The sequence below is a fragment of the Gastrolobium bilobum genome, unplaced genomic scaffold, assembly GCF_033153095.1.
Source record: "Gastrolobium bilobum isolate Gb01-03AN ecotype WA unplaced genomic scaffold, APGP_CSIRO_Gbil_v1 utg12365, whole genome shotgun sequence".
NCBI classification, from domain to species: Eukaryota; Viridiplantae; Streptophyta; class Magnoliopsida; order Fabales; family Fabaceae; genus Gastrolobium; species Gastrolobium bilobum.
The window spans coordinates 237,541-263,437 of record NW_026896861.1 but is presented as its reverse complement, the minus strand read 5'-3'; the positions used below and the strand labels follow the sequence as shown (position 1 = coordinate 263,437).

General features: G+C 37.8%; 2 protein-coding genes across 2 annotated transcripts; both read right to left on the bottom strand.

The window, feature by feature from the left end:
• Positions 1-5,374: 5,374 nt before the first annotated feature.
• Positions 5,375-16,424, bottom strand: LOC133302428 (uncharacterized; the record flags this gene model as incomplete). Its single annotated transcript, XM_061502194.1, has 8 exons — positions 16,019-16,424; positions 14,979-15,029; positions 14,663-14,899; positions 14,238-14,336; positions 14,075-14,130; positions 13,872-13,983; positions 13,603-13,782; positions 5,375-5,644 (listed from the first exon to the last, which is right to left on the bottom strand). Coding segments are annotated over exons 1-8 (1,122 nt in total), but the record flags the coding sequence as incomplete, so codon positions are not given.
• Positions 16,425-19,796: 3,372 nt separating this feature from the next.
• Positions 19,797-25,562, bottom strand: LOC133302427 (protein FAR1-RELATED SEQUENCE 9-like). The gene is made up of 5 exons (XM_061502193.1): positions 25,419-25,562; positions 25,221-25,321; positions 21,419-22,142; positions 21,038-21,157; positions 19,797-20,957 (listed from the first exon to the last, which is right to left on the bottom strand). Exons 1-5 carry the CDS (start codon positions 25,560-25,562, stop codon positions 19,797-19,799), a joined length of 2,250 nt encoding a protein of 749 aa, XP_061358177.1.
• Between the last annotated feature and the right edge of the window lie 335 nt (positions 25,563-25,897).

Below are 25,897 nucleotides of genomic sequence, written 5' to 3'. Positions count from 1 at the left end.
GTTATGTTGTGTGTAGCCTCCCTTGGTTCAGTTGCAATGTAGCTGTGAAACGACCTAGGATAGATAATCAATCTTATCTTTGGCATTGTAGACTAGGGCACATAAACGAAACAAGATTGTCTAGGATGCATGCAGATGGATACCTAGATTCCATGGATTTGGAATCCTATGGACAATGTGAATCTTGTCTAGCTGGGAAAATGACTTGTCACAAGCCCAAGGGGCTTGAGAGTCATAGGGCTAGTGAGTTATTAGAACTCATTCACACTGATGTTTGTGGGCCAATGTCTATAGAGGCTAGAGGAGGATACTCCTATTTCATTACCTTTACTGATGACAAATCAAGATTTGGGTACGTGTACCTAATGAGATATAAATCTGAAGCCTTTGAAAAGTTCAAGGAGTTTAGGAATGAAGTAGAGAAACAGCGTGGCAAGATGATTAAGACATTACGATCAGATCGTGGTGGTGAATATTTGAGCCATGAGTTTCAGGATTATCTGAGAGAAAATGAAATTCTCTCGCAGTTTACTGCACCTTACACACCACACCAAAATGGTGTCTCCGAAAGGAGAAACAGGACCTTGTTAGACATGGTCAGGTCTATGATGAGTGAGACTCAACTTCCAAAATCATTTTGGGGATATGCCCTAGACACAGCGGCATACCTTCTAAATAGGGTACCGTCTAAATCTGTTCAGACCACACCATATGAGATATGGAATGGTAAGAGACCCAACCTGAGTTACCTCAGGGTATGGGGATCGCCAGCTTATGTCAAAGCGTTAGCATCAGACAAGCTTAGTGCTAAGAGTACTAAATGTCTATTTGTGGGGTATCCCAAAGGTACTAAGGGATACTACTTTTACTCCATGAATGAACACAAAGTATTTGTGTCAAAGAATGCTGAGTTCCTTGAGAAGGATTTGATCTCTCAAGGAACCAGTGGGAGTAAGATTGATCTTGAAGAAGTTCAAGAACCACATGAACAGATTGAGGAACCCAAGTCTGCTCCGCAGGCGACGTTCTCCAATGGAGAAGTAAACACACAACTCCGTAGGTCAACGAGGGGCATCCATCCACCTGAGAGGTATGGGTTTGTGATTGAGAATCAACAAACCATCGAGGATGATGAACCAAGTAACTACGAAGAGGGAGTCAAGGATGTTGACTCTTCTAGATGGCTTGAAGCCATGGGATCTGAAATGGATTCGATGTATCAAAACAAGGTATGGACCTTGGTTCCTAAACCGCAAGGAATAGTTCCTATTGGTAACAAATGGGTCTTTAAAAGAAAGACTGATGCAGATGGCAACGTTCAGACCTACAAAGCTAGGTTGGTTGCGAAAGGGTATCGTCAAAGACAAGGAGTTGACTATGATGAGACTTTCTCACCTGTTGCCATGATCAAATCTATTAGGATCATGCTTGCAATAGTGGCATATCACGACTATGAAATTTGGCAAATGGATGTCAAGACCGCCTTCTTGAATGGGTTCTTGAAGGAGGATGTGTACATGACACAACCTGAAGGCTTTGAAATCAAAGATCAGGAGCATATGGTATGCAAACTTCAAAGGTCGATATATGGGCTAAAGCAAGCATCAAGGAGTTGGAATATTCGTTTGATGAAGTCGTTAAGAGTAACGGTTTTATCAAGAACGAGGATGAACCTTGTGTTTACAAGAAGGTTAGTGGGAGTAATGTCGTCTTCCTAATACTTTATGTAGATGACATATTTTTAATAGGAAATGACATCCCCACATTACAAACAACGAAAGAGTGGCTTTCAAAAGGCTTAACCATGAAGGATTTGGGAGAGGCGGCCTTTATACTTGGTATAAAAATCTATAGAGATAGATTAAACAGGCTGCTGGGTTTATCTCAATCCACGTATATTGACAAGATGCTAAAGAGGTTTAGCATGGAAAGGTCGAAAAGGGGTTTTCTTCCCGTCAGTCATGGGGTACATCTTTCAAAGGCCATGTGTCCTAAGTCACAGGCTGAGAAGGATCGCATGAGTGGAATTCCATACGCTTCGGCTATTGGATCCATCATGTATGCCATGATATGTAAGAGACCAGATCTCTCATATGCTTTAAGCATTACGAGCAGATACCAGTCGGACCCTGGAGAGGGTCACTGGACGGCAGTCAAGACCATCCTTAAGTACTTAAGAAGAACTAAGGATGTGTTTCTGGTCTATGGTGGGGTTGATGAGCTAACAGTGAAAGGGTTCACTGATGCCAGCTTTCAGAGTGACAAAGATGACTGCAAGTCACAGTCAAGGTTCGTATTCACCCTAAATGGTGGGGCAGTATCTTGGAAGAGTTCCAAGCAAGAGACAACAGCAGATTCAACGACAGAAGCTGAATATATAGCTGCTTCAGAAGCGGCTAAGGAGGCCGTGTGGATCAAGAAGTTCATATCTGAACTTAGGGTGGTTCCAAGCGTGGATGAGCCCATACAGTTGTTGTGCGACAACACTGGAGCCATTGCGCAGTCAAAGGAACCTAGGTCTCATCAAATATCTAAGCACGTGCTCCACAGATATCACCTGATTAGAGAAATCATTGATAGGATGGATGTAAAGATGGATTATGTTCCCACAGATGATATCCTGGCCGATTCTTTGACAAAGGTTGTTTCTCAGAGAAAACATGATAGTCATTATGAGGCTTTGGGTATACGACTTAGGTCTGATTGGCTCTAGGCCAAGTGGGAGCTTGTTAGTATATGGATGTCCTAGAGACAATCTTTTGATTAGATTAGGACATATGTAGACCTTTTATATTGTCGCAAATAAAAGCACTATTTATCCTGTTTCATATTTTGTCTCAATATTACTATTAATATTTATATGAGTAACTGGATAAACCCCTTGGAATAAAATAGGTATCTCTTGAGTATCTGTGATGAGATCACGATCATGAGGATTCAAGGATACTGCATGTTTATTCCTAATTTTATGTTCCTAGTCTAGAGACACTGAGAATGGGAATCAGTGATCTCGGGTAAGACTAGCACGACTTATCTACTTGTATTTGGATGCAAGGTAAAGACCTCATGAGCTACAGATATAGTGATGTCTTAGCTAAAGTCGTGGGTGGACCTATAAGGGTATAGCTCGCACTGAACAGACCCACAAAGAGACTCTATGAGGAACTCTCACAGAGAGTATCATTAGAGTAGTCTCTTTATATTTGGGTATGTCTTTCCTAAGACCAGAAGTTATTACCTAGACTGTGTTCTAGAAGGCATGCTTTGATTGTGCACCTCGTCTGCCTGAAACATGGAGACTCATAGGTATACTGTTGGGCTTGTCCTTAAAGAACACAGGACTAGGGTGATAAGCTGAAGGAATTCGTCAAATCTCTGTGAGAGATTAGGTTATCTGTAAACCGGAGAAATCGGGATGACATTTACAGGGACTCGGGAATCTATGCATAGTAAAAGAGATCATGAGATGATCTGCCTTTAGAGTCTGTAAATTGAAGATTCCCTATTTCGAATAAAGCTTACGCTAAACCGCAGGTGTTGATACGCTTCCTTACCCTAGGTTTTATGGGAAGGTAACCGAGACGAAAGGAAATATATACGGCAACCAAATATGTGTAATAGCAAGTCATTAATCTAACTAGTTCTGGGGCAACAAAGCATTGCTAGTGCTCTGTGTTGTCATTAGATGGGTTGTGGGCTTATTGGGCCCAAACCCATTTATGTCAGTGGCTATGTTGGACCTAATGGGTCACACACTAAAACCTAATTGTCTAGATGCTCTAGCATTAAAGGTATTGGGCCTAACAATTGTTATTAGCCCAAGAAGTAGTTTGGAACTCCACAGATAGGGTGGAAGGCGCATGGATCAAAGTAATGGGCTTTGATAGTCCAAGACATTACTAATTAATTTAATTAGTTAAATTAATTATCAAATGTTTAAATTTTGAATTTGAAATTTGAAATTTAAAATTTGAATTTTGAAATTTGAAATTTGAATTTTTAAATTTGAATTTGAATTTGAATTTAAAATTTAAGTGTTTGAAAGTTTAAATTCAAATGTTTGAAATTCGAATTTGAATTGGCTATGAAAAGTTGTTTCATAACAAAAGGATAATATGAGATCTTGTTGGAACATATCAGGAGGAGATCTTTTGGACATAATCCAAGGATAATGGGGTGCTGATTTTGGCTAGATTTGATCATCACAATCAGCTCCAGAAGATACGGTCTGTTGGGAGAATATTTGAGTGAGTTGATTTAAGTTTGAAATGCAACTAACTCAAATGTATCTGGTCACCTTTTAGGCTATATGTGGCGCACCATATAGCTGATTATATGATGGTTCATGATCAGATTTCTGACTAGGTTTTGAACTTAGTCTCATGAGAATATTCTGGGATGTTGTTGGCAATTTTTGAAATGCAACAACTCCACTTATTCTCTCCCCATAGGGCGCCACTTTGATCAGATTTTTGGGAGAAAAATCTAATTTGTGTTTGAAACTTAAAAGGCTCCTCTTGTGTGCTTAAGTAGCAGTTAGTTCCTCCTTAGGTTTTTGTGAAAAAGGCCAAGCCTTTCTCTACTCATCTATGCGCCCCTTGTGAGGTTTTCTCTTAGAACACTTCACTCTTCTAAACACTTTTACCTAGCCTCCTGCATCACACACTGAGCGCATAGCAAGCCTTATTGTGGTGATCAATCGGCGGCCTTACTGGAAGGAGTTCCTGTATCTAGACGCGGGTGGTGTGGATCAACGTTAGAGGGTCTGAACCCTTCAGACCTACCTTGATCATCTTGAGTTTTCACGAACAAGGTATGACATACGTCTTAAAGTATGTATCTTGATATGCATGTGTGTTCCGCTTGCAAAAAAATTTGTTTTTCCCTCACTCGTGTTTCGGCCTTCAAAGCCAATTCTACTTTCATCCAATACAAAGGACAAAGGATAATTAGCTTCAACAAATAGAACTAGGTCACCGATCTAGCACTAATAGAGCGCAACCGTGAGACAAGTGCACAATATTGATGACTATATAAATAATGTCAAACTTCCAAGCAAGTATGAGGAAAGATTTAAATGTATCAAATGTTAGAAAAGAATATGCTAAATCTAAGACAGGAAAAAGAGAATACAAGGAAAACATATAACATATGTGTCCAGTGCTTCAATGCCAAAATAACAAGCCATTTGACACTATTTAACAGTCATTCATAATCTACAACATTAAGATTTCAGTTGACATTTTTTAAAAGTTGTTTTTTAAGTATCAAATACATGGAATATGACATGATATGCTGCAAATTAAATTTCTAGGAATAAAACAAAGTAAAACAACTAACAAGAGAAATCAAACTATTAATTAAAGCACCCCACCTGGATTGAGGCATTGCCAGCAGATGCAAATGGTGGAACATTGTCCGAGCTATCATTTGGAAGGAGACCATTACTTCCACCTGATGCATTGCCTCCATTTAAGTCAAATTGGTTTCCATTTTCCTGTACAAACTGAGTTAGATTATTTTTTGAATTCATTTGGGACATTCGTGAATCATCATTATAAGTTCCATTCCTCTCTCTCGCATCAGCCAGCTCAAGCTGCAGTTGTTGAATAGCATGCAAATGAAGTCTCTCCATCTCTGCAAACTAAAGCCACCAAACCAAAAATTAAACAGTGTGAAGCAACATAAGTAAATAACCAAAAATACTATAATCAACATCAACAACACCTTTATCCCAAATTAATTGGGGTCGGTGGTAGATGAACTCAAATAAAAGATATGAAAAAGTAGAAAAAATAGAAATAAAAAATAAAAATAGTAATATATATATATATATATATATATATATATATATATAAAAGTAGAAAAGATGGGAAAAAGAAGAAGGGGAAATGAAAAGGAAAAGGACTAAAAAGGGACCATTTGGAACATAGGAATAACAACGGATCTAATCCTCCACCATGCTAATAGCTTTTATCCATTCTGTTCTAAGGCATACCGCCCGCCAATCTATATCTCACTCCATTAAATCTTGTTTTACTACCTTCCCCCAAGTATGTTTCGGTCTACCTCTACCTTTTTTTGTGTTGAGCTTTTGATAACAAACTTTTGTTCTTACGAGAGCATCCAGGAGCCTTCTCATTACGTGACCAAACCACCTCAATCTATATTCTCTCATCTTTTCAGCCACCGGTAGTACTCTTACCTTTCGTCGAATATCTTCATTTCTTATCTTATCCATCCTCGTATAACCACACATCCACCTTAACATCCTCATCTCTGCTACTCACATTTTATGCTCATGTTGCCTATGTGCTAGCCAACATTCAGCTCCATATAGCATTGCCTATGTGCACTATGCCATTTCATCCACCCTGCTCTGATTGTATGATTTACATCCTCATCGATCTCTCCACCTTTTTGCAAAATGGATCCCATATATCTAAAAGCATCTTTCTTGGGTACCTCTTGACCACTTAGATGCACGGGATCTTGGTCTACATCTCTTACCAGAGAAAACTCACACTTCAAATACTCAGTCTTGCTCCGACTTAATGTGAATCCTTAAGATTCCAACGTGCTTCTCCACAATTCAAGTTTTCTATTAACACCGTCTTTGTTCTCATCAATAAGCATGATATCATCTGCAAAAAACATACACCATGACACTTCCTCTTGAATATCTTTTGTTAGTTCATTCATAACTAAAGCAAAGAGATAAGGATTTAGAGCCGAACCATGGTGTACACCTACCGTGATCGGAAAATAACTTGATGTTCTGTTACAAGCTTTCACACATGTAGTAGCCCCATCATACATATCCTTGATTGCCTTTACATACTTTGATGGTACTTTTTTCTTCTCAAGAACCCACCATAAAACTTTCCTTGGAACCCTATCATATGCTTTCTCAAGATCTATGAACACCATATGTAAGTCCTTCTTCTTTTCTCGATATCTTTCCATTAATTGTCGCAATAAGAAAATGGATTCCATGGTACATCTTCCTAGCATAAATCCAAATTGATTTAAAGAAACCTTGGTATCTCTCCTCAAGCGATGTTCAATAACCCTCTCCCAGTACTTCATAGTATGGCTCATTAGCTTAATGCCTCTATAGTTAGAACAATTCTGTATATCTCCCCTGTTTTTGTAAATAGATACAATCATATTTTTCCTCTATGCATCCAAGCATCTTATTTGTCTGAAGAATCTTATTGAAAAAATTGGTCAACCATTTTATTGCCACATCCTCCAGGCCTCTCCACACTTCAATAAGGACACCATCAAGTCCCAAGGCTTTATTAGTCTTCATCCGGCAAAAAAATTAAAATAATTACGCATTTAATGTTTTTTTGTTAAAAATTACACATCTGTTGCACAATGAGACGCCTTCTTTGGGCGTCACATGTGACGCCCCAGTGAGGTGTCTCTCCCTTGGAGAAGACGCCCCATTGGGGCGTCTCATGTGCAACCTATATATACCCCACTTTCCTTTTTTCACTCCTTACTCATTTACCTCTCTAACCTCTCTCCAACCTCTCTCTAACCGCGGTTCGTAGCGAAGCTCTGCCAACGTAGGTAAGGTCATAATACCTTATATGTATACATTTAAATTACAGTGCTAGTTAGTAATACATGTTAGGATTGATTGTATATTAGAGACTTGGAACATTAGGATAGTCACTTGGAAATTTTGTGTCATGCTATGAATGTTGTAATGATATAGTAATATTATTATTACGTAGTTATTATTATTACCGATTTTTAATTATGTATTAGGGTTTAGCACATTAATTAGTGATTTATAAATAGTGTTAGAGACTTTGTAAATTTCGTATGTATGATGTTATTAATGCGGGAGTGCATAACTTTGTAGTTAGTTGAGGATAATGGCTGAGTCATCATCTTCTTCGGGATCTGATTCGGATGTAGAGCCCACCAATCCCAGCATGTGGATCATACCTGGGCCGTACAGGTGGGAGGTCCTTCGTAAGAGGACGCAGAAAGGTCATATTTCACAGCGAGTGTGGAATACTGAGCATGTAAGAAAGATTAAGACTAGGCGTGGGAAGCCACAAGGGGGCCCACCTACCGGTGCTATTCCACAGGTTGTGGAAGAGTACCTCAGACAGGCGGGTTTCATACATGTTGCCAGGATGCAACATATCCAGGTATGTTATTTATGTCGTTTTGTATTTATGTAATTATTTAATAAAATTCGTTAACACGTGATAACTGCGTAATTTATCACAGATAGATACATTTTTAATTAGTGCTCTGGCCAAGAGGTGGAGACCAGAGACACATACCTTTCGCATGACCCAAGGTGAGATGACGATCACCTTACAAGATGTGGCAGGCATCTTGGGCTTGCCGACCGACGGTACTGTCGTCATCGGATCGACCTCTGAGGATTGGCACGCTGCTTGTGCTGCTGTTTTTGGACATGTTCCAGAGGCCGGTGAGTTGCATCATTCCGGCGACCTCCGCATCTCATTCTTGGATCGGCATTATACCCGGTGGACTGATCATGAGGGGAATCATGCTGCCGAGATCTACTTCACAAAAGCCCACATTGCCCGGATGTTGGGGACTTGGTTGCTGGCGGACAAGTCTGGAGGTAGCAATTTTGGTTGCCGGCTTGTCCCGTTGCTAGGTGGAGGATTTTAGGACATTGGCCGATTCAACTGGGGATCTGCAGTTTTGACACACTTGTTCAGGAATTTGTGTGAAGTGACAGATGCCCGTCGAAGCGACATGGGTGGTTGCCATATTCTCCTTCAAATCTGAGCATGGATACGATTCCCACCCATTGCTCCACCCCTTCCTCATCATCTAGAGCCAGGCACACATTATGGATGCCGGCATGATTTATTTACTTCATTTGATTTCGATAATGTATGGTTAATAATGTATATACTAACTGTATACTTCTTGATTATGATTGATAATGTATGGTTGATAATGTTTCTGATTGACAGGTTTAATGTTGTACAAAAGTTTAAACCTCATGAGGTCACCCATTATCGGGCAACATTGGACACACTCTGTAGAGATGAGGTTTGGTGTTGGATACTTACGATGTTGTTATTTGTCTATGGGTTTATTTTTTTTTGTAACTCTATATATTGTTTCACATTTTGTTTGTAGGTGGTGTGGCAGCCATATATAGAATATGAGTGGCTTGACGTGACTCCAGAGCAGCAGTATCTGTGGCTTGCTGCCACACCTATTATCTACTTCCACACAGTAGAGGCATGTCAACTGGATAGGTGCATGCGACAGTTCGGTCTTGATCAACCCATCCCGGAAAAATCTAGAAAATTGAGAGGAATACATGATCATACTCTACGGGGGAAGGTTGAAGAGAACTGGAGACGTAAGCTGAGGGCTCACATTGATCGATGGAATACCAGGATTCAGCATATTGTACTGCCACCTCCATTATATGGTTTGATGTCACCTAATCATGCGTACATGGAGTGGTACAGAGAGAGGGGAAAACGCTACATATCTCGGAGGGCAGCAAAGATAGGGCGCATGGTGAGTTTTGTACTTATTTTACATTTGTTTCACATTTCTAACATTTTTTCGTAATATACAGATTGATGGTCTTGAAATGCTTTATCATGCAACAATGGCGGAGGTGTTTCCTCGATTTGGACTACAGTATATCCACGAGGAGATAGGCCGGATTATTGGGATGTTTCGTGAGAGTTCACGAGTTGATGAGCCTGGACCTGAGGCACCCCCCGTGCAGACACAGCCTGATCCTTAGTTGATCGTGGATGTTCCTCGTAATAGACGGGAGGGACGCGGATTAGGACGTAGACGTGAGAGAGTTGTTGCTGAGCCTGTCCCGATTATGGCACCTAGACCAGTGGTCGAGACTCAGGGATGGTTCAGACCTCCAGTCATTGGTCCTACTTACGGGTCACAGCCGATTTATCATCACGGATCGCAGTATGCGGCAGGTCCTAGTCAGGCAGCGTCTGAGCACCTTGACATGAGCGGGCAGGAGCCAGTTTTCCAGGCTAGTCCGATGGCTATGGCAGGAGCGGATCCGGCATAAAGATCATTAGTTTGTATATGATAAAATGAACCTGGAGAAAAGCGAAGCATGTATTCGCACCACCTTGGTAAAAAAAACATACGATTCCTCCCAATCACCGTACAGAATTGCCATCGCTTTCTGCTTCGCATACCACGCCTTTCTGTAGGAAACTTGAAAGCCATATTTAGCAGTTATCCTTTCTTGCACCAAAGAGATTGACACAGATGGTTCAGACTTTATCATCCCTGCATTGAAGAAGATATCAGTGCCTCGATAACATCGAACGAATTTAATTACACATTCGTGTTCATTCACACATCTAAAATACAAAAAGGTACCTATCACGAGATCTGCAATAACGACTGCATCGAGCTGTCTATGACCCTGGGAAATGTGCTCATTCACACATTCGTGTTTTCCACCCCATCTCGTTATTTTCCAATTTTCACGAAACACCGGTTTGATCGTCCTTACGCGCCACGGACAACTTGATCGTACGCACAACATTTCATGGACAACTTTGCAGGCGTGCTCTCAATTACAATGGCTTCTTGATACTCCCTAATAAGGTTGTGCTTAATTGCCATTTGGACATCTTTTTTTGTCGCAAATTCTTGATTGACAAATAACATGTCACCCAGTTGCCACGGACCTTGTATTGAAGCCGATCTAGACACTGAACCATCAGTACATGATTCTTGTTCGCTTTGATAACTCCAATCAATGTAAGAATAATGCGGAATTCCTTCCCAGAAAGGAATAACATCTGTGTCACATGCAATTGCGGATTATAATTTTTTAATACGAACTTACTAATTCAGGTATTAAATCAGTTATTTATTCACGCAGTATACAAATGGGATCAATTACCTTCTTGTGGAATACCAAACAGAGCAGACGCAACGTCATTCAACTGCGGCATTTGCGCGAGGACTGGTTGATGGAATATTGGGATTTCAGACGCACCCATCTCACGAGATTCATCTCCTTCTGAAGCACTAGCATCCTCCGCCAGAAGATGTTCTTCCATTGCCATATTTTCGTCGTCGTCATCGTCATCTTCGTCGTGCATTTCCCAAGTCGGATCATTTTCATCTCCCTCAGAAAAGTTACCAACTGGAGACGCATAAGCGGCAGGAGAAGCTGGAAGACGGGGAGAATTTAAATAAACTGACCTCACCGGTATGGGAGCATTCTCGGTTGCGACGAAGTCGACATACAACTCTAGAAAATCTGTCCTTGACTGGTTGCAAAATTCTTCCATTGTCATCTCCAAGTCTTCATCGTCAAGCACTTTCAAACTAATGTATTTATCACCTTGCCACACCCTTGTCGTGATCTCAGTGATACATTGGTTGTCTTGAAGACTTAACTTCTGCCGAATTCTCTGATGCAGTTCGCCAATGGTTGTGTTGCGTTGGATACGTGTCGGCCTTTTTTCACCTTCGAATATAACACATCGTCGACCTTCTACCTTCCTACCATTGTAATATAACACAACACGAACATAATCAGGATTTGAGCTCATTTTTAAATAGAATTAGAACTAAAATTCAAATACTAAATTAAAGATAAAGGAATGTTGGTGGAGAAGGGAGATATGAAGAGTGAGAGAAGAGGTGTGAATTGAATGGAGGGGGTGGGGAAATATATAGAGCACACATGTGACGCCACTTCCTAGAGAAGACGCCACAATGGGGCGTCACATGTGACGCCCAAAAGTGGCGTCACATTGTGCAATAGATGTGTAACTTTTTACAAAACAGCATTAAATGCGTAATTATTTAATTTAAATACATTATTTTAATTTTTTTGCCGTCTTCATCCTCTTTATAGCCTCTTTTAACTTCATGTGTATTAATTATGCGCACAAATCTTCTATTCAAATCATCATAAGCGTCCCCCAAGCCCACCTCGCTTATATCGCCATCCCCATTAAACAGCTTGTTGAAGTAGTTTCTCCATCTTTCATTTACATCTTTATCTCTCACCAAAAGTTTTTGATTTTCATCCTTGATGCATCTAACTTGGGTGAGATCTTTACTTTTCTTATCCCTTATTTTTGGAAGTTTATATATACCTTTTCCACCCTCCTTGCTCCCAAAATTTTTATACAAATCGGCGAAAACCTTTCCTCTAGCTTCTCACACTGCTTTCTTTGCATTTTTCCTCGTCAATCTAAACTTTTGCAAGTTCTCTTCACTGGGATATTTATGCAAAGATCTAAAGCATTCCTTCTTATGATTAATTGCCTCTTGCACCTCTCCATTCCACCGCCATATTTCCTTTGTATGAAATCCATTTCCTTTGCTTTCTCCTAACACCCTCTTTCCCATATTCTGAATACACATAGTCATCTCATTCCATATTGCATTTGCTCCTCCCTCAAACTCCCAAGGTCCTTCGTGCAACATTCTTTCATTGAACACTTTCTCTTTTTCCTCTTTAAGTTTCCAACATTTTATCCTTGGGTTCTGGGCCCTCTTCCTCATTGTAAGTACTTTGTTGAACCGAACCTCCAGGACTACCAGCTTATGTTGTGTAGCGACACACTCTCCAGGGTAGACCTTACAGTCGACACAAGAAATTCTATCTTCTCTTCTAGCCATAAAGAATCAATCTAACTACGATTTTGGCAGCTATGATATGTGATTAGATGTGACTCCCTTTTTCGAAAAAAGGTGTTCGCTAGTATCAAATCGTAGGCTAGTGCAACATTCAAGATATCTTCTTCAGTCTCGTTTCTCGTCCCATAGCCAAAACCTCTAATGCTTTTACCAACATGACCATTTAGATCTCCTCCTAAGAAAATCTTCTCTAGTGGTATTCCCCTCAAAACCTCCTCCAAGTCCTCCCAAAATTGGCTTTTATCATTTGGTTGCAATCCAACTTGGGGTGCATACACACTGAGGATATTCAAGATTAAATCAACCACTACAAGCTTAACCAGAATAATCCTGTCGCCTTTCTTTTTGACGTCCACAACTTTATCTCTGAAACTTTTATCGATCATAATTCCAACACCATTTTGACTCTTGTTTATACCTGTGTACCATAACTTGAAACCAGTTCCATCCACTTCCTTGGCCTTTTCTCCAGCCCACTTAGTTTCCTGCAAGCAAATAATATTCACTTTCCTTCTAGCAAAAACATATGCTAACTCCCTCAATTTATCCGTTAAGGTTCTTATGTTCCAGCTTCCCAATCGCATCCTTAACCCTTAGGCTGTACTTGCCCGCCACACTCGCTCATCTACGTGTTGGGACCCTGACATACTTCTCACCAAATCCAGGTGAAGACCTAGCGCCTTGCCTTGAGACAAAAAATGCTTATAAAGCTCACAAAAAGAAAATTGAATTTTTTCTTATATATTGTATGCCATGCAAATAATCTATAAAAACCAAATCACAACAATAAATTACTTAATGAAATGTATTTTTTTAGTGTGCAACTGACAGAGACAAATACAAAACAAAATACATTCATGTGGTTGTCAAAAACAAATAAAACTTAATCCTTAATGCAGAAACGAATGGCAGATCAACCTGTCTCTGAAAACCCATCCAGAGCTGGTTATATTGCTCTGTGCGCTCTCGCAATTCAGCCTGTAATGACTGGTTTGCTGTTGATTGGAAAGCGTCCACCTCTCGAACACGAGCTATCCAGGCTTGGGCCTCTCTGAACTGCTCATCTTTAAACATAATGGTCTCCTGAGTAACCCGTTGCTGAATGAAAAGGCATCATTAGGCCACGTATACCAACAAACTGAAATAAATTCTTATGGAAACAAATTAGATAAATATAAGCTGCCTACTTGTTCCTGCAAGTCAATAAGCTGCCTATCTTTTTCTTGAATATGTTCTTGCAGATCATGTATTTGTTTTATATGCTGAGCTCTTTCTGCTTCAGAATGGTCACGCTCCCTTCTGCAAAAAAAGATTTACCCATTGAAGCATGTAGAAAAATCCAGATGCAAAGCCTAAACATCCCATAAATGCATTTGGACAAAAGAAGAACCTGAAAGTTGCTAGTTCTTTGTTTTGCTCACGTAGAAGGTCTTGTTTAGCCCACGCCTAGCATAAAAATTGAAGAGATTAGCATATAATTCAAAAACAAATACTGCCCAAATTAAGATCCAGCAAAACTAATAATAAAAAAGGAAAGTAGCAGATCAACAAACCGCTTCATTGTCTAATTTAATAGAATGCAGTTCTCTGTCTTTCTCTTCTATTTTCCTTTCCAGTTCATGAATTGTGTGCTCCCTTTCACAAAGTTGCTCCTACAAGACCAGGTAAACAAGTTTTAGAGCAGACTAACAATCACTAACCTGTAAAAAGAAAAACATGTAACTTAAAGTACAGATGTTTAATTATAAAATGCCCCTTTTAACCATCATAAATAAAAACAGCTGCATCTGCTGTACCAAACCACCGTATCAATAGAAATTGACATAATCCACTAGCTGTTTCCATAAAAGGGCACAATTAAATGTCCAAAAGCATGTTATTCTTGTAAAATCTGAGAGAACCAGTTTTTCCAAAATTTGGGGATAGATCCCCTCAGACTTTGGAGTCCAAATACATATATAAAAGTTTGAATTTACACCTGAAGCTTGCTGGCATTGTTAGCATGCTCCTTGAGTTGAGCATCAAAGGTGTTTTGCATTTCCATTATCTCGGTTCTGGCAATCATTTGAGCTTTTAGGTCAATCTCCATTTGCAGTATCTCCTGTCTTTGTCTAACAACACTATGCATCTGTTGCTGCAAAATATCATTGTCTAATGTTCCATCCACTGTTATTGAACAAAAATCGACATCAAGAGGCTCTCTTCCTTGCTGCACCTTGAAAAACAGGAGGAAATCATCTTCAGGTTCTTAATTCCTTAAAACTAAAAAACAGCTTCTAATGCCATCACCTTACCTCATATATGGTTCTCTCGTCTGATTGTCCTATTTTTAGGTTTTCTAACTCCTGCACACCAGCAGATGTCCATCATCAGTCAAACAGATAAAAAAAAAAAAGTGCTAAGGCAAGCAGGCAACCTTTAGCAATGAGAAAAAGGTAAGCAATCAAAACTCCAATACTTAGATACCAACAACCTTAAGTCTTTTAATAAAGCCAAAAGTTCAAACCAAGTAAGGCTGTAACCTTAAACTTCAACAACATCAATATGAGGTACCTTCTACCTAAAATTGATTTATCAAACTAGATTCTGATGACAAGCAGACCAAGTTGTTCACATGGTGAGGGGTTCAGTGTTTTAATGCTCTGGTTTGGAAAAATTCAATCTGTCCAATGAAGTCACTCAATTCAATTATCATTAAAAAAATCAAGTTTGTTCACTTCAAAATACGTGCACATTCCAATTTCCACGTGCCTGGTGGTTTACGTTACCAACAAATCAGAAATAAACCTTGGGCCTGACTGACAAAATAGAATTCTTCCCTGAACCAAATATTAAAAGTTAAAACCACAGAGGCCTCTGCAGAAGAAAAAACATTGTGTAGATAAAAAACAAGAAACCGAATATCGTATTCTTTTCAAGGTCAGTCCCAGTAACAAAAAACTCAACTGAACCAGATAGAAAATAAAGTTGCTTTGCCCCATACACACACAGAAGAAGCATACTCAAACTAAAGACCACATTATCCACCTAGGCAAACACCATACGACATCTGTTTTCCCGAAGCTTAGTAACGAGAAAACCCACGAACACCTAATGCTTAAAACGACAAAACACAGACTCGCGTCATGCCAACATTGTTAAACTCTAATCCCAATTTGGAGGGGGAAAAATATTATTAAACTTAAAAGAGAAATGTTCGAATGAAAAAAAAAATTAACTCTCGTTTTCTCGATAACAAATGTAAAGCTCTAAATTTTGAAACAACGTATCTTCTCCATCATCCTCCGAACCACACGATAAGACAATGTGAAGTGTTTCGAAACGAAATCAGTACCTCATCCTCGGGGTTTCGCGCAGAATGATGATGCTCTGCAACAGCGCGCCATTCTTTCCGGGACGGAGGCGGCATCTGGAGAGAGGCACCGCGAGCGGCGGCGACAGCGGCCTCCATTGAATGAGAAGTGGCGACGGTGCCCCCACGTCTGCACCCAGTGGGTGAGGGAGTCTCGAGATAGATAAAAAAAAAAAAAAAAAAGTAAAAGAAGAAATCCCTAACCCTAAAATTGAAGAAATTGTGCGGAGAGAGGGAAGCGATTATGAGAATGAATGGGAATTGAGGGAACTAAGAAAGAAGGAAGGGAGAAAGGGTAGGGATTATTGAGATAGGAAAAGGGTTTTGGAGGGATGCAATGAAATGTAATGCAATACGAAGGAAGAGTGAGTGAGGAAGAAACTGATGAGATGATTGGCTGTGACAAATTTCGACCGGCACGGAGTGAACGCCATTTATAGGGTATTCTCACTCCATACTTCACTTAGATGTCATCCCATTGCCTCACGCTTCCTGCTACCGCGTGGATCATACTCTCTCTCTCTCTCTTGCTTTCTTTTTTCGCCTATTATATGTTCATATGGTGAATGATAATTGCATGAATGAAAATAAAAAGAGTAAATATCTTTTTGGTCCTTAGAAAATTTCACGAGACCCGTTTTAGTCCCTAGCAAATAAAAAGGCCCATCGTGATTCCTAAAAAATTTAAATTGGACTCATTTTAGTCCTTTTGAGGACTAATATAGCTCTTTTTTGAATTTGTGAGGGACCACGATTTCAACTAAATAGATCCTTTTGAATTTTTGAAGGACCACGATGGGTCTTTTTATTTGCTAGAGACTAAAACGGGTCTTGTAAAATTTTCTGAAGACCAAAAAGGGTATTTACTCAAATAAAAAAGTTTCAATCCGATTCCGACATGATATTTTGAAGAGGGGCTTAAAATTTTTATTCGTCTTATATTCTGGATTGGTCTCATAATTGATTTAAAGAGATAAAATGTATGAGAATATCAAGAAAACCTACTCACATCAAAGAAAGAAGTAATTAAGATATGTTTTAAAAAGGAAATAGTATGACTCGCGGCGTTTATTAGCACGGATTATATGTTTTAGCGTGATAGCATGAATTAAAGGGAGTTCTAATTTAGGAAGAGTGAACTTATAATGTTAATCTACAACAAAAAGTCTTCTTTTTCTAGGATTTTAACAACTTCGTAATATATATATGGATTTAATATTTTATATTGTAGAAAATAAATTTATCTCCTATATATTTATAAAAATATGTGGGGTTCATATTTTTTTCTCTCTCTTTTCTTTACATGGCTCACATGAGTCCCACACATTTTTTATGTGTGTAAGAGATAAATTTATCTCCTACAACATAAGAAACATTAAACCCTATATATATATTTATCTCCTACAACATGAGAAATATTAAATCATATATATATGTTGTAAGAAATAACTTTATCTCTTAAATACACATAAAAGTATATGGGAGTATGGGACCCATGTAGGCCATGTAAATAGAAGAGAGAGAAAAATAAAATATGAACCTCACACGCATTTATATGTGTGTAGGAGATAAGTTTATCTTCTACAACGTGGGAAACATTAAACCCATATATATATATATATGGGATAGGATATTGTGACAACCAAATAAAGTTACGACCAATGTTACGACCACTAATTTCACCGTTAGATTGAAAATCTTATCCGACGGTCCTCATTGGTCTCATAAATATCCCTTCTTTCATCGTCTCTCTCCCCCTTCTCTCTCTTTTCCATTTTCTCTCTTTCTCACTACACGCTATGTCATCGTCGCCGCCTCCCACATCCTTTGTCCCGACGGCACCGCCTGCCTCCGTCGCAGCCTTTGTCCCGACGGCGCCACCTGCCTCCGCCGCCGCATCCCGCGGAGAGAGAGAGAGGCGAATACACGATCTAGGGTTCGATTTTACCAGGTTCGATTTTCCCTTTCTGAGTTGTGCTCCCCTCTCTACCGTTGCTGCCCATATCCTCCCTCTATGCGTCTCCGGTCCCAAATTCTTGGGTATATGTCTGTCTCTTCTTTATCAAATTCAATTAGTTGGTATTTTTGAGTCGATATTTTTAATTTGTTTTTTTTTTACATTCCCATGAACAATTATGGTTTAGTTTTTAGTCTGTCTCTTCTTTATCAAATTCAATTAGTTGGTATTTTTGATTCGATATTTTTGATTTGTTTTTTTTTTTACATTCCCATGAACAATTATGGTTTAGTTTTTAGCCCTAATTGAATTGGAAAAATTATCTGGTTCTTGAATCGGTTGGAATTGAAGTAACCTGGTTAGAGTTTTAATTATTTTCAACTACATGTAGCAGAGGTTACTTTAGTTACATATGCTGATATCATAAGTTTTTATAGAACCTAACAATTTCCGGTTTCACGTTTGATTAGCTAATGAGCTATATCATAAGTTTTTATAGAACCTCTGTCCTTCCTTTTTATCCTTGTAATTGCAATGGGCTTTGTAATCAATTATCAATTACAAAACCAAGAGAAATTAATTTCTTTTAGTTTATTGTTCATAGTGAGCAATTGTGGCTTTATCTCTCTGCAGATGTCAGACAATGGGAATATATATCTTATTTTCTCCTTGTATTTGTGCTTTCTACTTGACTTAATCGTTTTCATATTTTACAGTAACTCTTACTGTATCATCGAATACCAATACGCGTGATTCTGGTTCTTGCTTTTAACTACCCATTGGTTCTGTTATTTCTTCACTATTTTATTTCTGATGCCCATCATGATGTAGGACAAAATTCCTTGGAATCTATCTGTAATTTTTTTGCTAAGCTGTAATTTTTTTTTTAAATTATCTTGACAATGTCCAAATTTGTTGTCTGTCATGGTGTAGGGAAATGGAAATATCGTCCCTTGGAAAAGAGGCATTATTTACTGCAGCAACTATTATCTCCATGAAGTCATAGGAGTGTAAATAACTGCCCATAGAAGAATTCCCTTCAGTTGTGCACATGATTCTCCTGTAAACTTAGAAGAACCAAGCATTATGCTTCTTTTAATTCAACAAAAGCTTTGTATTCATATTATCAAAACGAGGTATAGATTATCCATGTGATATGTCATTATACAAAGTATTAATTCATTGTGGTGTATTACAAAAAGTGACATATCGAAAGAAAGTTCATTGAATCAGTATATCAAGTTAACTAAAAATCTTCTCCGAAAGGATCGTTTTTCATTTAAATATAAATATGTACTTGAATTGAAGCAAGCTGTTATAGATTTTTCAGTTTAACCAAGCAGTTCGAGTCCTGGTATTCAACTTTGTTAAAAACTTGGTAGTAACTGGTCGAAATGGTTTGGTAGTATAAAAAATTGAAGCAACGCAAGATGCTACAAATTAAGAGTTAAAATTAATACTAATACTGTGAACTAATAATAGAATTAAACCACTGATAGATAGGTAAATCAAACAAAGCACACCAAATACAAAAAAACATGAAAAATAAAAACAAACCCAATATTCAAACTCCAAATCTCCCTTCTTTTCACACTTTTTGAAAGCCACAACGAAAAAGTAAGACATGTTCCTAAAAAAAAGGTAATTCAAAAGGCAATTCAAACCCTTTTTTTTTGTAAATAATAACAAATGTAATGTAACCCAAAATAAATAAAAAAACTAAAGTCAATGTAAATTTTTCTCTCTACATGTACGCTTATTATGTCCTCGTTTCTTGTAATTTCCACAAATATTAGTATTTTTTTATGCTTCTTCAATCCCACTATGAATTCTACGTCCCTGTGAGATATTGTGTGACTCCCTTTTTCGACCTTTCGTTTGTGAAATGTTAGGATCATTCAATCTCATCATAGATGACTCTTTAATTTGAGAACTCAAGTAATGTGATTCAAAATCCTCAAGACTAATACTATCATCAGGTGTTGGAAATTTTTCTAAAGATTCAGTGAGAGAATCAAGACCATCATAAGCGAATTTAGCTGCTTCATTGGACCTATCTGCAAGCTTAATAAGTTTTGAAACTCTATTGTGTATTTCAAAGCCGCGAAGGAGTCCTTCTCCATCAAAATTACAAATGTCCTTATTGGTACTAATTATATCATTTCCTTCCTTGCTCCAGCATCGCAAAATCATATGTTCAGGGATCTGCTCAACATTTTCAACCGAAAAAATAGCAATAATATGCTCACATGGGATTCCCATGAACTCAAAATATTGACAAGAACATCTAGTTTCTCTATTTTCCAACTTCATCTTCACCGTTGCAGAATAATCCTTGTCTTTCCTATTAAAAACTCGATAGGTAACCAACTCACCATCATTTCCAAGTTTCTCCTTAGAGAGAGGAAAACTATGAGAAAGTACATCACTAAACTTTGTGAAAATTGCACGTGTGTATACCTTAGCTGCATGCTCTTCCAATGGCATATTCAATGTTAAACGCCTTTCTTTATGCCTAGATTCAAAGTCTTGTTTTTTGAATGAATCATAACGAGCATCTACTGCTTGATTATATTTTTCTACAAACTCCTTTAAGGTTGTGCCAGATGTAACAAAACCATCAAAGAATGAATTGATGCTTTCACTACGCTGAGTGGTGCTCATACCAGCAAAGAAAATGGATCTGTTAAAGATTGGTATCCAAGACGATTTAATTGAATAAAGTGACTGCAACCACTCATTCTCATGAAGACCAAAGTTATCAAGAATACGTTGCCATTTGTCTTCAAAATCTTGAGTGCTCTTTTTTGTATGGATACAGTTATTGAAATCACTCTTAAATGTGGCATGCTGCTGATAGACATGAGACAATTTTTCTGGAAACTTTTTTGTGATGTGCCACACACAAAATCGATGCTTGCTTTTTGGGAAAACTTTGGATACTGCATTGGTAATTGACATGTCCTGTAAATTCAATGACATATGTAAGAATACAATGATTAATATATGAAACAATGGAAAACATGTACTTAAAATGATTATACCTGATCAGTAATTATGGCACCCGGATGTTTCTCATTCATTCCTCGAAGCCATTCCTTAAATAGCCACACAAAAGTATCTTCTGTTTCGTCTTTCAATAAAGCACATCCGAACAAGATTGACTGTAAATGATTATTGACACCGACAAAAGGTCCAAATGGCATTGAATATTTATTAGTTCTGTATGTCGTGTCAAATGTGATGACATCACCAAATAGCTCATAAGCTTGCCTGGACCTTGCATCAATCCAAAAAAAGCTTTCCATGCGATCTTCATCGTCACATTTAATGGAATAAAAGAATTTTTGATTTAATGATTGTTGTTTAACACAATAGTGTAACACAGCTTGTGCATCTCTTGTGTTATATATTCTTCTCCTCACATTTTTTAGATGATTATAACAATCTCGACTGTTAAATGATAACTCATCGCCTTTGAAGATGGTAGCTACTTTTCCTGTGGGCAAGCTTGCATCACTAAATTGTTCAACCAATGATCTTGCAGCATCAGACATTTTTTTGTGTGATCTGAGATAACGAACACTCTTTGGAGTCACAAGACCATGATTATGGTTGTCGTTAAATTGTGTAATTCTCCATATTTTTGTGTTTTGACTTTTATAAGCACTTAAAAAAGCTTCACACCCAACGCGTAATGATGATGTCTTCTTTAATTTGGTCTGAAAAACTTGAGCAATATCTTTATCATTTTTTTGTGGTGGATGACCCTGTCTAGCACAAACTAGCTCGAAGTAATTACCCCTCCTTGTTCGTATTCGGATTCCGAAACCTTTTACCTTGCCATATGTTGTATACAAGACCACTACATCCTTTTGTTCGGAAAATTCCATTCCAACCTCAATCAAAATATTAGAATTCTTTGTCGGTGTCAAGGGAATGACATTTGGAATGTTATCAGTTAAAGCATTCGATATGTCATCTCCTAAATTACGAGGCATCTCTTCTATAATTTCATCATCACTGAAGTTGATGTAATCTATTGGATCATCATCCATATTCAATAAGTCATCACCCAATTCAACATGTATGTCATTCCTAATTTCATCATTTAAGTTAATGTAGTCCAAATGCTCATCCATAATATACCTAAGAATTTAAAACCAATAAACATATAAATAACATTTAAATACTCTTAATCACAACAACAAAAAAAGATATACCTACCGATTTTGATATATAGTTGTTTCGCCAGGGTAATTTCAGGATAATAAGCAGATTTTGTTTGCTTTGAGAGCACAAGATACCTAAAATTGATCCGCAACAACTACACGAATGAAAGATAAAACAACTTTATGCTTTATGTCATGACAATATAATCCAAACAGCAAGAAATTAATACAATATCAAATAAAACAACTAATTCATCTCAATAGATATCCATTCGATCATTTATATACATGCAACATCCAGGCGGTGGAAAAAAATAATCCTACTGTTACAGGTGGGAAGACAAACTAGTAGAGTCATGAGATTGAATGATTGTGGTATAGCTCAAATTTGTATTATCAAATTGAACAAAACAAGAAGCAAGTAATTTACTACCTGTTTTAGATCATAATCAAATTTCTTTCCTTGCCGAGCATAAAGCATCTTTCCAACATGACCAGCACCATCCTACATTTATTTTTCATGCTCATATTCCACGCAAGTGCCCTTGTAAGAAACAGAGTAGCAAGATTTATCACTATGAAAAAAAGTAGTGTGATGATTTATTAGCTTTGTCCTTACAGGTGCTAAAAGCTTTCTACAAGGAAAAGAAAATAAAGCTATTTAGCTTTATCACCTGCTATATTTACTTATGTTAAAAAAGGAATCTTGTTATATTTACTAACCCCTCCCATTCAAGAAAACACGTGAATAACTTCCTTTGATTAATGCCATAGGATTCTTGTATTCTATTGTTTCTCTACTTTAAAAAATCTGCTATAGGTATATGTATATGCAATATGAGAACCAATATTCACTTAGAAACTTGTGCAGCAACAAGTAAGCAACGATACCAATGGCTTAGCTAACTGTTTCTTTACCATTCCATTTACCAATAATCTCAAAAACTTGACATGTTAAGGGTAATCCTAGAAATGTTTTTATTCATAACACCACTCATATTTGTATTCTATTTAGCTAAATGTTTTTATTCATAACACGACCAGCACCATCCTACATTAATTTTTCATGCTCATATTCATTTGAAGTTTTGAATAGTACAAACCAACATTATTGTGACAAAAGAATCAACCTCAGGTATTAAGGATGCAAAAAGACAATAACACATTCATATGAAATTAGATTCAAGCCCGGATGAGCAAACGCACAGATGGTGTTGCTTTCTATGAGAAGAATATTAAGGGGTTTTCATTGTGATCTAAGAGAAAAAAGAAGAACCAAAATTTCATTTATTTTACTCTGCTTCATAACAAAAATAATATTAAGAGATTTTTAATTGGTTCAAATTCAAGATTGTATGACAAAATTCAAATGATATTTAAACTCTGAGCTATTTTTCAGAACTAATATCACAAAAACTGTCAAAATATATGACCATCCAGAAAGGGAAAATCGAACCTGGTAAAATTGAACCCTAGATCGTGTATTCGTCTCTCTCTCTCTCCGCGGGATGCGGCAACGGCGGAGGCAGGTGGCGCCGTCGGGACAAAGGCTGCGACGGAGGCAGGCGGTGCCGTCGGGACAGAGGATGTGGGAGGCGGCGACGACAGAGCGTGTAGTGAGAAAGAGAGAAAAGGGAAAAGAGAGAGAAGGGGGAGAGAGAGACGATGAAAGAGGGGATATTTATGAGACCAATGAGGACCGTCAGATAAGATTTTCAATCTAACGGTGAGATTAGTGGTTGTAACATTGGTCGTAACTTTATTTGGTTGTCACAATATCCTGTCCCTATATATATATATATATATATATATATATATATATATTATCATAATATTAACAATTAATTTTGTAATAAATAACTATAATTTAACACTTTATTTTTTAAAACACTTCTCTTATTTTAGAAGAGCCAAATTCGTCAATCTATGTCAAGCATGACAATAAATAAAAGTAATTGTGTTCGAATTAATTATTTTTCTTTTATGGAAGCGCACAATTTAAATTTCTGACATTTTAATTATAAATGCTCACAGGTAATCCTCGAGGCGCCGAATTCCATAAAGACTTAATCGCTTCCGCATTAAAAAAGAGATCTCATCGCAACACTAGTATTAGAACCCGAGTTTAAAGGGTTATGAGTAGACAAGATGGAGACTGACGTTTCTCACAAAGGACATATATTTAAACTTGTATCTCATAATTACATGTACTGGAGGCCAATGATGGAAGATCATCTATACTGCAAAGACCTTTATGAACCCATCCTGAGAGCTAAGATGCCTAAAGAAAAGAACGAGAATGAGTGGGAGTTTATCAACAAAAAGATTGTAACCATGATGAGGAAATACATAGTCAAAAGCCTCTTCAAGCATGTGTCACTGCTATGATGCACCAACATCGACACCGATACTGACCTGAGACACGGGACACAATATGACATCCGACACATAAATTCTAAAAAATGTCATATTTCGACACGTTTAGGACACATTTTGATATTAAATAATATTTTTAATATATATAATATAGTTTACATTTAATGCATATAGCAGCTCATAATAAGTCATATAATCAATCAAATATTCAAATCATTATCTCCTAAATTCACTGACCCATAGAATCACAAGCAATCCCCACCAAGTAATATATATATAAATTCAATGACCCACTTGTTGTTTTCAAGAACCTAATCAATACTAATAATTGTTCCTTATTACACAACCTGAACCCAGCCATATCAATAGCACACCAAACCCAATCACTGAGTAATACCCAACACTCTAAACTTCTCTAAAGACATAAATCAAACAGTTGATAAATTCAAAACCCAAAAGTCAAAATTTAACACATTCCATTAATGTTACAAAACCCACAACACATGACAGATCTGAATCCAACCTAAAATCTGAACTAAGAAAAATCAACGACTTTTACCCAAAAATCAAACCAAGATTGATCTAGAAATAAATCTAGCAAAAAATAAAACTAAACTTGCTCTTGGTGACAGAGTCATTAACATTGATAGTAGCGAACAAGAGAGTCTCATTAGCCTACATATGATAAAGCCTCTTAACTCCAATGATAGTCTCTTCATAAACTCCAACGAGCCTATCCTTCATCTTACGATACCTTTTAGAATCGGTCTTCAACCCATCCTTGATGAAGTAAGCACAATCTTAAACTCAAAGTTATCCGTGGAAGCCAGGTCGATTGGTTGACCTGTGTGCTCGAAGAGCTCTTTGGCCTTAACACCTCATGGATTAGCAACATGGCGTCGCCGCCGTCGTCAACGATGAGGTCAGGTCCGCCGATGGGGCCCCAGTCAAGGGTGTGTTCAGTGCACCACCAGTACTCCTGAAGGGTCTCGCCCTTCACACAACTTATCAAAAAATTCATTAAATGTTTTTTAATTTTTTCAAAATTATAATTTTATTTATTTTTACGAAAATGCCAAAACGTGTATGCAAACGTTGATTATGTGTCTGACTAAGTCAAAGTCGCGTGTCAAGATAGTCAACGTGTCCCAAAAAGTTGGCAACATGTCGTGCTGGTGCTTCAGAGTGTCACAGTACACCAACGCTTATGAACTAAAGACAAAGTTGGAGTCCGTGATCAAGAATAATACTTAAATGAACAAAACACATTCGATGCATCGTCTTGTGAAGCCTGAATACAATAACGATCAAAGTATTTGTTGTAAACCAGTTGTTTAAGGTTAAGATGAAAATAGA

Coding starts and splice junctions, on each gene's coding strand:
- LOC133302427 (XM_061502193.1), bottom strand. CDS start 25,562: ATGAATTTTTTGATAAGTTGTGTGAAGGGCGAGACCCTTCAGGAGTAC. Junction 22,143..25,220: donor GTTAAGAGGCTTTATCATAT/GTAGGCTAATGA, acceptor TTAAATTCTTAG/GTATATTATGGATGAGCATT. Junction 20,958..21,037: donor GTGCCATAATTACTGATCAG/GTATAATCATTT, acceptor TTGAATTTACAG/GACATGTCAATTACCAATGC.